We start from the raw sequence: 15,842 nt of genomic DNA, 5'->3' as shown, positions 1-15,842 counted from the left end.
ACCCGCCTGTTCAGGCAGGTGACCGGGATAGAATCCGGCCATCTTGGTGAAGTCGAGCGCACTATCTACTGCGCCACCCAACCCATCATATACGTTACGCCAGAGACATATAACGCCATGTAGTATATACGTCTCTGTTGTATGTACGTCTCTGGTTACGCACAAGAACAAATATCTACTTAAGCTTTGACTGGAAGAACATGGCGTCATTGATGCAAAAATTATATTGTGAATACATTTTTACCAATCATCAATGATATAAAAAAAAAAATCTACATACGGGAGACCGGGGAAAGATCGGCCATCCCTGATATTTTTTGTTTTTGAGATAATATTTACAATATTTAAAATAATCACAATTTTTTACTTGGTATCAGATTAAATGACAATCTGACCAGTACATATATCAAAATGTTTGGTGTAACACCAAAGTAGACGAATCAGATTAGAACAAAATAACCGTATTTCCTTAAAACGAAACTCCTTGGAACTCCTTGCAAATCCCTTTCAAAAGCAGCCCAAACAATCAGTCCCTTTAGTCAACAAAACAATTACGGACTATTAGATAATAGCCCATGTATATAACAGGTATGTGTATCTCAAACAGTGGTTCTTAAGAACCTGCCAAATTTAAGTTGTATTCATAGTACTATGAACGAAAATGTTTCATCATGAGATGTGCATTTTTCAACACAGTGAATTAGTTTTTATCAGTCACTAAAATGTCCAAGATTGTTCTGTTCTGTCATTATCGGTTAACTGGTAATACATACACAAATAAGAACTATAATCAAGTGAATAAGCACTAGCGTGTTTTATGAAATATATAGGTAAACCATTTACATTAAAAGCGGTATGATCATCACAAATGTACGATTAAATCAAAGTGTGCGTCGAGCAAATGTCAAATAATGAGTGAAGTGCGGCATCAATTAAAGTGAATAAATGTTCACGTATGTGTTGTTAGAAGCGATGTTTAGTTAAATTCTAGGAATTCAAGATGGTTATAAATAAAAAAAAATCTTGATGTTGATGGCCTTGTCTTTCCTCTCGAAAGAACTTTTCTGGGATTACGAAATTAAGAAACTTCTCTCTTTCCGAATCGATATTAAAATATATTATCAACATAAATATTTCTTTGGTGGATTTCTTCTTTGCTTAAATGAGATTCTGATGACTTTATCTCTCCTCAAATCGGATTTTGATGCCGTTCTTTGGTCGTAAAGTCAACTCCGTTACCGGAATGACATCGTGGTCCTCATCTAACACAATTTTGAATCTGAAAAATGTATTGATATAATTTTGCAAATATTGTATACAATAACAGTTGTCATAAGTTTCATCAACTCTTCGTTAAGTGTGATTTATTCAAATTACATGTAAGTTCTGAATAAATGCTGTGATGTGCTCCTATATGGAGAAATGTATATACGTTGTAAAAGCATCAACTGATAAACATTTAGGAGGTCCTCATATGTTCCAATTGAATTGCCATCAAGCGAACAATTTTTGAACGCCATAAATATTTTGGATAGATTTAAGAACAGTTCATGTACTGCCGAAACAAACACTACAATCGTTGATTGTTTGCATTTAATTGTTTCATGATCATTTTTGTATCCATTGATATCACTCTTGCATGCTATTTGTTGCTTGTTTTAAATATCATTACCTTTTGATAATTCTAGACAACATCACTTTCTGTTCATTCATGGAAAAGTTTTGTCCAATGCAATTCCTGGAATAAATACAATAATTCGATAATGATGGTTTATGTGATTTAAGGGATCTGGAAAAAAATCCTAATTATTTATAAGTATACCTTTGTTTAAAACACGAAGTTCTGTTTATTTTAGTGGGTGTATCAGAAAGGTAATATAAAAAATACAAACCAAGCAATCAGATGCTGATGAAAAGTAACAAATAAAGATACATTAAATGATATAAAAAATCACAAAAACCTAGTCAAGGTAATGAGCTACAAAGCGAGGAAATCGAATCTATGTAATTTCAAAAACGATATATAATAGAAAATATTATTTTGGAATGTAATTTTTTACTCAATGTATACGGATATCTCGGGGTAGATATTCATGACGAATGTCTGTAGCTGTACCTTCAGACGAAATTAAGATATTACGAATCACTATTATTACATACGTATCAATTCACTGGCATCACGAATACCTAAACATCTCTCGAAGATAGATTTACATGCACAACAATGGACGTAGTGTCATTGACTTCCATTCGAGCGTGGAGAATAACGCTAAAATAGTTGGTTAAAAAATTAATTTACAGAATGGAATTGTTTCTATTTTTGTTCATTCAGTGAGGTAAGATCCACACCAATAAATCGCTCAAAGCAAACTAGTAAAAATCATTCAATATGAATCACTATAAATACAAAGTAAAGACGCGTCTATTTAAAAGTGGATTTTCTTCGGTGCAGAAACCGATTGAAAATTTAAGATTCGTATTTACTGCGCCAGTTTGTCCATTTAGAGCATTGGCAGTTAAGGACAAAACAAAATGACAAAAAAACTTTCAAGTCATTCATTTTCTGAACCACGTGTAATACAGCGAAATATCTTACCTGGGACCGGCAGAGAACGGTAAAAAGGCGTAAGGATCACGATCTTCGGAATTCTCCGGCAGAAAACGTTCGGGTCGAAACACCTGTAACGGAAATTGAAATATTAATAAGACTTGTTTTTCTTGTCAGCATGTCTATGTCTGAGGAATGCACAAGCATTATACTAAATATAACCACCCCTATTACCTTGGGGTACACATATAAATGTGTTAATAAATCAGAGGCCGGGGCGGCCATCTTGGATGCGCAACTGTAAATAAGTATCTCCTACGATAATTTTAACTTTAGTTAATTGCGACTACTATGACTATGTTGTCAATATTCTTTAAATGGGCAAGTGAACACATCATTAATGAACACCGTTTTCATATGACCTTGATATGACCGTAGCTACGATGACGTAAAACTCCATACAAAATTACAAACAAAAGCTTGTAATAGCTGATGTAAAATGAGGACTAAAATTACAACCATGTTGTTAGCTCATAGCCTGACTTTTTAACAACCTACGCGTGATTGGCGGGAAGGGCGGCCATATTTTTCCTAAAATAACCAGCCATGCAATAAGTGGCTCTATGACTGCGAAAATATTCGAAACTCGAAAATTGAGTGTGTTTTTGGAGGAAACGGATATATTTTCCGTGGAAGGAGAACACATTTTACGTGCATATAGGAGGATTGTCCATCTTTCTAACGATAATAAGCATTTTCATTTTACATTAACTAGAAATGTTAAATAAAAAACATCAGTTTAGAAATAGAAATGTGGTTTTTGATGCAAGAAAGTCTGGTGGGGTCGATTTATCGACATCAAGAGCTTTACTCCCTTCTCGTATAAAATCATCACTGGGGTTAGTATTCTTACCGAAGATCTGAACCCACCAAACGTGTAAATTACTCAAAACGCCTTAGCTTAGGTCCAACTAAAGCTGTATCAAGCTCTCAGGTCCCTGTGCGCTGGGTAACAGCAGGTGAATTCTTACGTCAATCCCCGACCTTTAGGCGTGTCAGAACAGAGAGGTCATGAACCACATATGGCACCCGTCATGATAACTCCTTTCATTCCAAAAAACAGTCACAAACATGCAAAAACAGTATACGCTCTGGCCCGGTGTACCCTGTCTCACCTTGGGGTCAGGATAGATGTCGGGATGACGGTGTAGACCAATCATGCCAACTGACAGACAAGTTCCGGCCGGGAAGGAGACGCCGTCTAGTTCAAGAGGTTTTTGAAGAAGTCTAGTAGTGGACAACACAGGGGGAAACATCCTCATGCTCTCCTTCATAAACAATGTCAGTTTGTGTAGTTTTCCAAGATCCTCCCTGTCAAAAAAATTGAAATGAGACAACTAACCTATTCACCATTTATGACTTCTATCTTTGTTTTTGACTTAGGTATTCCATCCCGCGCTTAAATCCTCAAGGCAGGAAAAGATTACCAATCCCCCGTTTGGTCATTTGCCTCCTAATTAATTAATACACCGAAACATAGCAGCCAGACAGATAAAAATAAGAATGATAATTCGAGGTTCTTATATACCGCTTTATCACAGCCTAGTTCGTAGGTCGTCTCAAAGCGGTTCACAAATTATTATCCGTGGTTATAGGGCCTTGCAACGAGCCAATATCTTTCTCAACTTTCTGGGGAGCATACAGCCGGTGCTGCCATTTCGGCGCTCACAGCTAGCATTCAAGAATTATAGCACTGCCCACGTACTCAGTTACAGCTGAGTAGACTGGAACAAGCGAAAGAAAGTATCTTGTTCAAAGATACAACACAGTGCCATGTCGTTACTCGAACCCACAACCCTTCGGTCACGAGCCCGGCGCCCTATTACTAGACTACCATGCCTCCAGTTTAACAGATACGCTAACCTCAAAAACAGTCCAATTTATTTTTACCACAACAAACACAAAATATCCTATATTTGTTCTCACCATAGTATGTACGTCCGGTCTCCCGTGACGTCGCACACCTCCCGATAAACTTTGTCCTGCTCCTCGGGGTGAAGTCCAAAGTTATACAGGGCCCATCTCAGAGCTGCGAATGTAGTATCGTGTCCTAGACGTAAGAAACAGAACATTTACAATATTTCGAGTCCTAGAGAGGTAAATAAGGCAAATAGTGTGTTTGAGATTGTCTCGTGCAACAAATTCTGTCTAATATAGCACACTATAAGGGATCCCTGCATTACTGTCATAAATTAACAATTCATTGGAACATTTTTCATGGTATAACTGTAGCTTTGCTAAGTCAATTCTGAAAAGAAAATCTTTCCCGCAGAAATATTTACGACGAAATAAAACAAATAAAGAATGAACAACACCTTTCTGAATGCAAAAACAACAACTAGGCAAAACCAGAATTTGAACACTTGACCTCCAAAAATTAAACCGTTCCTGTATCCACTTAAGATAGGAGGTCAGCATTAATATTCTCGCCCATTTGCACTACAGTTATATCCAGAAAGAAATTGAAAGGAGGCTACTCTTTATCTACGAAAAAACAGCAATGGAATTATCTTGTGCTCTTCATGGCGTAGGACAGAGATCCTTCAGTCGATAATTTAGAGTTAATGCCTCCCCACCTTCCTACCCTTGCAGAATCGGCGGTGATTTATTCCTTGACGTCTACTGAAGAAACAACACGTGTCGTAAGAGACGACCAATGTTGGGCCCCTTGCAGAATTCGTTTTTTTCTTCAGTTTTTGCTGTTGATAGGGACATTGATCTACTGCCACCATTGCAACTCTTCAGACCTTTATCTTTTTCTATCTTACTTGTCTACTTTATGGTTTTCTTATCTCTTTTCCGATGTTGTCCTCATAAGACCATGGCATTTGCAGACAATCATTTATCTTACTAATTATCTAATGGATGACTATCATTTACTTACCAGCGAACATAAAGGTATCCACCTCATCCCGGATTTCCTTGTCCGTCAATCCGGCTCCGGAGTCGTCCTTAGCTGTCATCAGAATGTCCAGAAAATCAAGTCTATGTTTGCCCTCCAATAACGATGGATTTTCAGCCTGGATTCACAAACATAAAACAAACTACATTAACACCCCCGCGCTAACATACGGGCCAACAAAAAATATTTATTTAGGTTGAACTAACCCGGTTCATAATTGTTGTAAAATATATAAGTTTCTATTAGGTTGGAAACCTCACGACTCAATTTCTCAGGAAACGTCCCTTGAGCTTAGCCTCAAGTATGGCACTGATTATATCCTGTCATTATTTTAACTCACCAAAGCTTTCTTTCGTTTGGCTATCAGATCGTCGGCGAATCCATGAATGTAATCCATGTGTTTTTTGTACTCCTTTCCGTCGGCAGACATCATATAGAGTGTCCAGGAGATAAATTGCCAGGGATACCTAGCAATGAGAATAAAAGTGACATTGTATAATAAACAAAAACTATACCCAACGTCCAAATATTGCGGCAATATTGTTTCTCAAAGTCGAGACGGAAAGACATCATGGACGCCAAATGAACAGAAATGACATCGACAAAGGCATAACAAAATACCGGTCATGTCCATTTTTGCTGCACCGCTGAACAGTTTCTTGTCCATTTTGTTCGAATAATATTAACCTGTACCTTTTAAAAATTTAAAATCAACTGAAATCAATAAAACAAATTAAATACAAAGGTACGTGTTATGTTTATTATTGATTACAATTTAACATATGTATTTTAGTGACATTTAAAAGCTGTTTTAGAATTTGTGAATAGAGCTTTTTGGAGATAGGTACAAACAAGAACATTTACTATTCGCAAACATTTTCCAAAGACTAGACTGTATGACATGATATCCGTAGCTCCTATTCAAACAGGCATTTTTTTCAAAACCCGCAAGAAATTGAGCTACTAGAATTATGTTACTGAATTTGTTGACAATTTTTTATAAATAGTAACGTCTAAATTGAGTAAGGAACCCCGAAACACGAACTAATTTGGGGTACGTTCGTATTTAACCTTTGTATATAGTTGATAGAAAGAAATAACGGCGCTATAGCGGATGCCACTGGTTCGGGACTTGAATGCCATGGGTAATACACAACGACGGAGGCATAAAAATAGAATCCGTTCATTTAAGAAAGACAGAGGATTGGAAACATCCATATAGACAAACGAACTTGCACCCTTTTCACAAACAGGAGAATATGCACCGTTTATCAGGCAGGGGAACGGGTAACATAAAACAGAACACAGGAAATACATCTTTCAATTGAATAAGAAATTTGAAAGTAAACTTGATGTTAACAGACAGAGGTTTGGTTTTTGTTTGGTTTTATATTGTTTAACGTCCTATTAAAAGCTAAAAGCTATGGTCATTTAGGACGTGCCTCCATGTGTGTTGTGTAAGTGTGCATGTGTGTTAGTGTGACGGACACAGGGTATATTAATGTAATTGCCTCCTTGTGGTAGCGCGGATATGACGCCGACTGTATAGCACCATCTCACTGAAATACCATGCCGAAGGCACCCTACCTTGCACAGCATTCCGCCCGGTCACATTATATTGACAACGGGTGAACCAGTTGATGCCATTACCTTCAATGCTGAACATTAAGCAGGGAATAACAACTTCCATTTTTAAGAACTTTAACAGACAGAGGAGGATATCAACAAAGTGACGCAGACATGTTGTTTACCGAGAGGAAGTGATTAAAACTTGATTACAAATGCGTGGCTGTATACTTACGTCATCCTCTTCATTATGAGTACCCCTATTCTGTGTGTGGCAGCCGCATAAGGGTGGTTCTTTCTGGAACATTGAATGCATATACATAAGGTGAGAAAGATATCAAAGTGATCTCCCCTTCGTGGACTTGGTAGGGTATTTATTCTAACTTTATAATCCATACAAGCATTGTAGTGATTTGGACTTTTTTAGGCTTTAACCCTAGACTTTTGGTTAAGTTTAATATTTTACAAACCACCACAACAAACATATCTTTGAGCTTTCATCAATATAGAGTTCATACGCTGTAATATGGACAAGTTTTATGATGATTTTAACTTTGTCCGCCCTGTCATGACCTTAACATTACCAGTAGGGGTCTATAGGGAATTCGCAATTCCCAAAAATTACGCTTTATCAGATATTCAGTGATTTAGAAATAACAGTCCGGTCAAGATCTGAACGGACGGATGAAAAAACAAGAAAGGCTGCTATTTTATTCCCAGGTTTTTTTTCTCATACGCGGTATACATTACACTGTAAACAAATAGTCTAAATAAATGAAAGGTCTGTGTTTGTATAATAATGATCGTTTATGAAACGACATACTAACGTGCGACCTTCTTAGTGTCCATATCAATTACACTCTGGTTCTATGTCATACCAAAATAGCACAAGCGAACAGTACGTCAGCAATTCGTCGGTATAAAATGACCGAAACAGAGTAACCAAGATAACAGTTCATGTCCAGTGAAGTAGGATAGGGAAATTCAACCATGTCATTATCTTAATTCCACGAATTTGGATGTATGTGAAGGGCGATAACTGTAAACTAGAAAACAATATTTCAATCTTTTGGTATAAATCTATGTGGTCTGTTTACATTTAGCTTGTAGATAATCACATTTGTCCATTAACATTCAATATAAAAACACTTTGGGTAACGTGTTTTATTAATTTTGGGTTAAATGAAATATTTGTTGGGTTAAATAGTAATGGTTCTTTTCATTTTCTATTGTCCAAAAAAATATGAAAATTGATAAAAATTCATATTTTTTCTATTTCATTTCGAAAAATATCCCCAATCTATCGGAATGCTGTTATTCTCATAAAATCGCCTCTTTATAATTGCATAACCACTATTTTAACGTTTCAACGAAATCTACTGGTTAATTATGAAAGGGTGGACCCCTAAATAATTAAGTATATGTCCAGACAATTAAATCACACCTTCCGTGTGTACTCACTGTCGCTGGATGTTTCCCTCGTAAGACAGAGAACATCTGAGTATCACATCCAGTGTGGCCAGGTCTAGAACGTCTGAGATGTCGGTACTTTTAGGGGTTTCTTTCATTTGTCTGGCGAACTTTTCCTGCAATGTGTCAATGATAAACGTGTAGAATATAGGGTTAACAGTCCTTTTCTACAATTCTATTTTTATACTGAAAATATGGAAATTCTCGCGTGTGATCATTTTCGCGTTGTGATTATAAACTTGTTGCGATGTAGAGATTTTCGCATTAGCAATGGTTTTAATATCTAATATATGACAGTAAGTTCACAGAGAAAATCCTGGAATTTCAGAGCAGTGGGCCATTTTCAGGAATTTTTAGTCATTATCAAAATTAAGAGGGGCCATTCTATGTAAAATTAAAATAAAATTGGAACATGGAGGGGTCAATTTCAGTTATGAGGGGTCAATGGACCCATGGCCCCCTCCAGGACTATCCCTGAGTTCATATTTACGTGTGGATATATTTGCGCTCATCTACTTAATGCGGAAAACGCGAGCATTTCCACACCGCTAAAATTTCCACTTTAAAGTACACGATTCAAAACTCCTCAAAGTTCTATATAAGCATCGTCTTTTTCAAGTGTTTTCTCTTCGCAGCAATTTATATCTAATTCACTTGAATATCCCAATAATAAGGAAAAGCAAACAGAAGAATACATCAGAGCGAAAAGATAGATAACACAAAAAATACGACCCTGAATCAAATCTACCGCTTCATCAAAGATCTTAGACTTGTCTACATCCCGGTAACTAGCTCCTCTGTATACAAACAGTTGATAGACTCAACAGTACAATATCAACAAAAAGACTTACCAGTACAATATCAGCAACAAGACTTACCAGTACAATATCAGCAACAAGACTTACCAGTACAATATCAGCAACAAGACTCACCAGTACAATATCAGCAACAAGACTCACCAGTACAATATCAGCAACAATACTCACCAGTACAATATCAGAAACAATACTCACCAGTACAATATCAGCAACAAGACTCACAAGTACAATATCAGCAACAATACTCACCAGCACAATATCAGCAACAAGACTCACCAGTACAATATCAGCAACAAGACTCACCAGTACAATATCAGAAACAAGACTCATCAGTACAATATCAGCAACAAGACTCACCAGTATAATGTCAGCAACAAGACTCACCAGTACAATATCAGAAACAAGACTCACCAGTACAATATCAGAAACAAGACTCACCAGTACAATACCAGCAACAAGACTCACAAGTACAATATCAGCAACAAGACTCACCAGTATAATGTCAGCAACAAGACTCACCAGTACAATATCGGCAACAAGACTCCCCAGTACAATATCAGCAACAAGACTCACCAGTATAATGTCAGCAACAAGACTCACCAGTACAATATCGGCAACAAGACTCACCAGTACAATATCAGCAAAAAGACTCACCAGTACAATATCAGCAACAAGACTCACCAGTACAATGTCAGCAACAAGACTCACCAGTACAATATCGGCAACAAGACTCACCAGTACAATATCAGCAACAAGACTCACCAGTACAATATCAGCAAAACGACTCACCAGTACAATATCAGAAACAATACTCACCAGTACAATATCAGCCACAAGACTCACCAGTACAATTTCAGCAACAAGACTCATCAGTATAATATCAGCAACAAGACTCGCCAGTACAATATCAGCAACAAGGCTCACCAGTACAATATCAGAAACAAGACTCACCAGTACAATTTCAGCAACAAGACTCACCAATACAATGTCAGCAACAAGACTCACCATTACAATATCAGCAACAAGCCTCACCAGTACAATATCAGCAACAAGACTCACCAGTACAATATCAGCCGCCTCGTTGTATATCTTAACATACGGACGCAGCACATCAAAATGAAAAGCTGGAGTGAGCAATTTTCGGTTTCTTTCCCATTTTTTCCCGTTGCTTGTAACTAATCCGTCACCTAGAAAACAAAATACTTTACGTCATGATCCCGTTTAGTTACAAGGGTTTATCACCAAAACGTCATGTGCAATCGTGATAGAAGATTGGACAGAAACAAGGTAGACTGTTACATTACAAACGTCAGTTTTGTTATATTGCCATACTTAGGACTAGCCTGTTATTCTAAGATTACTCTTTCTATGTGTAATAGGACGAATAACAGTGATAAAGATAATGCATTCGCTGGGGACCGGAACCCGTGACCCCTGGAGAGCTGGGTACCGGAACCCGTGACCCTTGGCTCTCCAGCCCTATGCTCTACCGCTGAGCTAAATTCCCTATAGCTGACGCTTGTAAGACAACCTAATCAATGCACATCTTTTACACTATTCCCCCCTTTTTTCTAACACAACCCTGGTTTTTTGACTCCCCGCCAGGGGTTCTCCTACCTTGAACGGGGAGGGTCAATGGCACCAATTTGTAATAGGACGAGGAACAGTGATAAAGATAGTGCCGTCGATGGGGCTCGAACCTGCGACCCTTAGCTATCCAGCCTGATGCTCTACCGTTGAGCTACAGGGACATTCCCTACACCTGACGCTTGTAAGGCAACCTAATAAATGCACATCTTATATATATATGCATAGCTAAGGTCATTTCAGGACGTGCACCCGTGTGTGTAATGTTCAAGTGCTTGAGGCGGCATGTTGGTGTGTTAGCCTCCTTGCAGTGGCACTGATCTGATGCCTACTTTACAGTACTAATTAGAAGGAATACCTTGTCGAAGACACTCAGCACGGTACTCCCCTTGTCACATTATTCCAACAGCGAGCATACGTTAAGTAAGGATGAACAACAATCATTTTAAGGGTATGACCCGTCCTAGGAACACTAAGGCGAAGACTGAGGCCAAACGTGAAGTGGACACATTTACTGTCAGTTATATTCAGTCAAACGTCTTATCATCGGAGTAAAAGACTTTGATTGATTGTTGTTAGGAAGTAACGAAAGTGTATAAACATCCCATATGTTGCAATATGTTCAGCAGATTAGCAAGTAGACTGCACAAAGGCACAATTCAAGCCCTGTGTATATCGTCCTGCTCTGTGATGATGTTGTTGCATATGTCAAGGAGTGTACGTACGACTCCAAACTTTGGGCGTAGTGGAGGATGCGAATTGAAAGCCAAGTATTGATCAGTGTGTGTCGGTTTGTGGTACACTAATAGTTTGATGGTGACGTTTTCTTTGCGGACGATGATCGTGTCTAAGAATGGTATGGTCCCGTCCTTTTCCTCCTCGGGGGTAAATGTAATGGAATTTGTTTTGTCCAATTGGTTGAGGTGATCTGTTAGGCCCTGCACTGCTCCCTTTTTGATTATTTCTAGGATGTCATCCACATACCGTTTCCAAAGTTTGGGGCCGCATTCCATGGGTGCCGATCTAATGGTGGTCTGCTTTCGGTTTTCCCTGAACAGATTCGCGACAATGGGTGACACAGGACTTCCCATAGCGGTACCGTACTTCTATTGGTACACATGTCATCTGAACACGAAGTTTGTCGTGTCCATGACAAATGTTAGTAGTTCGATGATGTTGTCTACTGATAGGTTTGTTCTTTTCTGGAGTGTCTTGTCTGCTGTTAATCTCTCTCTGTTGATATTGATAGCTACTTGTACTGGTGTGTTGGGGAGCAGTGACACCACGTCGTGGGAGTTGAAACTGTCCTGTTCTTCAAAAAGTACACTTTCCTAGTCAGATGCTAGTTGTTTGGAATCCTGGCATGGTGTTTGTGTACTGCTAGGGATCGTGACAGATTGTAACCAATCGACCCAGTGCAGTCCAATATAGGACGCTACGGGTAGCCCGGTTTATGGATTTTGGGCATGCAATACAATCTAGGGATTTTTTCTGATGTCTTGTATTGCTGATCTGTGATGTGAATTTCCTCACATCGTTGTAAAGGGGCCTGTTCGTTTATTCGGAACAACCGGGTTGTTCAGTTTACATAACAAAATGTAACATTTTCGGGTACAAATCCTAGCGGACTTGCAAATGTTTATGCAGGCCTTGTAAGGCTTTACCAAGGCTCGCCTGAAAGTACAATCAGATTAGTAGGTCCGACCTTATTTCATAAACGAACAACTCTGGTCCAGCCGAAACAACCGGTTGGATCGCGATAAAGGAAAGTGGCCTTGAAAAAATACAAATCGCTCACTCAGTCAAAGCTTAAAAAAGGGACCAGTCGGTCTTGAAACGTTGCGACATGTTTAAAACGTACATTGTTTGTGTAGAAGGTAAAACTTTGATATTACATATTTCCAAAGTGAAACTGATGAATTTTATTGAAGGTATGAATTGTTGAACTATTGAAGAAAAATAACATATCTAGAAACGTTATACATTCTGTTCTGTATCCCTCTTTAAGTAGGGGAAGAGTGCAGTGTGTATTTCTCCCACAACCACTGTAGGTTTCCTCACTCATGACTCATTGGATAAACCTGCTCGGAGTTGGTAAATAGTTTTGGCTACCCTAATAGTGGGTAACACCATTGACGTGATTTCATTGGTCAATCTTTGATTTATGACGTCACGTAACAATGCTTTTGACGTCATTTTCCATTGTAACGTCATGCATCATGGCAAATATTTCCCCAATCGAAAACACACATGATGTATTTCCAAGGGGAAAATGTGATTTTTCAGATAAAATACGAACGTTATGGGAGAAACAGGTCCCCAAACTCGTGAAGATTAGTTATCACGTTTCTCTGACTCTCGTTAGTTAATTTCAAACTGAAAAAAAACCTTGGTTAACCTCGTGTCTTTATACAATTTGATGATTAACTAACTCGAGTTAGATAAACATGATAACCAACCACCACTCGTTGGGGAACCTCTATATAACTTTAGATGCTGCGAGTAAGTAAACACTTCGCTAACAAAAACAATCCCTTCCGATTAATTTCGAGTGGGACAAGAAAAAGTTGAAAATTGAAAATGTGCCTTACTTACCTAGAAACTCATTAAAGATGCTATATACCTGGCCCCTCCCTCTAGGTTTGGGATCGGACAGTTTTAACACGGCTTTCGCACTGTCGGGATGGTTGGCTTGGATTAATGGTATAAAACTCATCCAGACTATGGCCCATTTAGTGTTGTGAGACATCTTGTACAGTTCTTCGTCAGGCAAGCTCAGTACCGATCGCAAATCAGACATCTAGAAGAAGAAAAAAGGAAGAAATGCTACATTTTAATGTGCATGACCTAAAACTCCAACCAAACAAACTCGCAGATGTCTAACGAGGATGTTGCGGAATGGTCAATGATCAATAGGGAACCGTCGGTACTTTCCGTAAACGAGAAAATACTATATACTAGAACTCGGAATGTGCCGACAGTTCCCGATTGGGTCAATGACTCCCTTTATCATGGGTAGAGATCGAGGATGTGTATTGTAGATCTGTGACATGGTTAACTATTACAATAAGTCACCATTCATCTTGCAGGCGATACATCCACTTCCGTGGATACTTGTTATTTCATTGCATGCACCGTATATAAAATTTGAGGATGGCACAGTGGAAAGTGCACTCGTCTTTCACTAAGACAGCCGGGTTGCGATTCCACTGATCGGACGTGAAAAGGTATGGGTTCACCCGCCCGACCACTTGGGTCTATTCTGGGCACTCTAGTTTTATCTCACATTACTACTGACATTTTATCTTCAAATTGTTGAAGTTGGTCAGTACCATTTAGAAGAAGTAAGGCCCTACGCGTGCTTCCATCCGGCTAAGGATGTACTCTTCTGATGTTTCAATCACGTTCAAGTCTCGTTTTGATCTGGTGTAATGGGTTTTTGTAATATTTAACAAATCATTATCAAGTTTATTAGCAAACAAGCATCTGAAAAATATGTCAAAAAACTAGATGCCTGTTGTTTGTAGAACTTTTTTTAACAAGAATTTAAAAAGAAATACCAATTCGGCGGCCATTTTGAAATGTGTATTAATGTGTATTTCTTGCGCTTCAAAAAAGGCCAAAATTTCACCTTTTTAACATTAGATTGATCACTTAAATTGTCATTGTGTCGCCATTTTTAATTGTAGCAGGTTCAATTTTGCTGTGCAATTTTTTAATATGATAAAAATAATATGCACAAACTGGAAATTATACATTATTGATATTTTTTTTACATTTTTAGTGTAACTGAAGCACTTTTGATTTTTGACCACGAAAAAGGTAAAAAATTACACAAATTATAATGGAACAAAAAAAGAAGCACACTGACCCCCCATGTTTGTAGATGTTTTAGAAAGAGAAACACATTTTCATTTGATTCATTAAATATCAAAAAAAGTTTAATAGCAGAACTTTTTATATCAAGCATTTAATCTGCAAAAAAAATGGTAAAAAATGAGTATTTTTTCATTAAAAAATAAAGGGTAGGGGTAACTAAAATCGGCTTTCTGAGTAAAAAGAATAAGATTAAGAAATTTAACTTCCATAATTTAAAAAAAAAAAATATTTTCATCAACTCTACAAACATTCATACACATCTGATAATACACTTGGAAGAAATTGTATGAATTTGTTCTGCAAATGGTCAAAACCCCCAAAAATCACCTAAAATCACATGTTGTGTTAAATTGGTATCTTTGACCGATCATAGCACAAAAACTAGGTATTTGAAAAGTATCCATCACATTTTATTTACCTTATAAGGAAAGGGCGTTAATAATGTTCATGTAACTTGTGCCCAACCCTTTTGCATTTTTTTGGCAATAAAATATGTTTAAACACACGGACATATAGGTGTTTTTTTGCATTTTCTACTATGCCATTAACTCCTTTTTCCAAAAAACCATATAAGAAAAAAAGTTTGATACAGGATTTTTTTGAATTCTCAGAGGTGTACATCCTTAACGAGTGATTTACTTAAATTAGAATAACTTCGTTTCATATGCCGTTGTTAAATGAATAAAATTTATACATAATTAAATGAATTATTTCATTAAATAAATATATTGCATACAAACACTTAACAGTTACTTACAACATCCAATTTCATGTGTCCCCAAAACCAATGGGCAGGACCAATTTGACTGAAGTTCTTCACTTTCCGACAGAGGGCGTTGTATCTCCACAGGGTAGTTACGACCGTCCACAACACGTACCCGGTCACCAGGGCGACCACGATCTCTATCAAATCGGCCATGGCTGCAAGGGAAATGTTATATAAACTTAAATAAGATGCTAATATTATCATAAAGTGATTCGCATAATCTCGTTTTACAGAAAATGTACGGGG

At 37.7% G+C, this 15,842-nt stretch overlaps 1 protein-coding gene across 2 annotated transcripts in view; it reads right to left on the bottom strand.

Moving 5' to 3' along the window:
- Window positions 1-289: 289 nt before the first annotated feature.
- The window catches only part of LOC110464291 (cytochrome P450 4F6-like), a 19,267-nt gene continuing 3,714 nt past the window's right edge, over window positions 290-15,842 (bottom strand). For both annotated transcript variants that reach the window (XM_021519427.1, XM_021519428.1), the window contains exons 3-14: window positions 15,588-15,751; window positions 13,547-13,751; window positions 10,424-10,551; window positions 8,538-8,662; window positions 7,312-7,374; window positions 5,851-5,977; window positions 5,493-5,628; window positions 4,535-4,658; window positions 3,724-3,919; window positions 2,597-2,679; window positions 1,673-1,738; window positions 290-1,279 (exon numbers count right to left, since the gene is read on the bottom strand). In XM_021519427.1, coding sequence (XP_021375102.1) covers window positions 1,180-1,279; window positions 1,673-1,738; window positions 2,597-2,679; window positions 3,724-3,919; window positions 4,535-4,658; window positions 5,493-5,628; window positions 5,851-5,977; window positions 7,312-7,374; window positions 8,538-8,662; window positions 10,424-10,551; window positions 13,547-13,751; window positions 15,588-15,749 — 1,515 coding nt within the window. In that variant the 5' untranslated portion in view covers window positions 15,750-15,751 and the 3' untranslated portion in view covers window positions 290-1,179. The remainder of the gene's footprint in view (window positions 1,280-1,672; window positions 1,739-2,596; window positions 2,680-3,723; window positions 3,920-4,534; window positions 4,659-5,492; window positions 5,629-5,850; window positions 5,978-7,311; window positions 7,375-8,537; window positions 8,663-10,423; window positions 10,552-13,546; window positions 13,752-15,587; window positions 15,752-15,842) is intronic.

This window comes from Mizuhopecten yessoensis, unplaced genomic scaffold (genome assembly GCF_002113885.1).
Source record: "Mizuhopecten yessoensis strain PY_sf001 unplaced genomic scaffold, ASM211388v2 scaffold10979, whole genome shotgun sequence".
Taxonomy (NCBI): domain Eukaryota; kingdom Metazoa; phylum Mollusca; class Bivalvia; order Pectinida; family Pectinidae; genus Mizuhopecten; species Mizuhopecten yessoensis.
The sequence above is the reverse complement of the archived record's forward strand: the minus strand, read 5'-3'. Positions and strand labels throughout refer to the sequence as shown.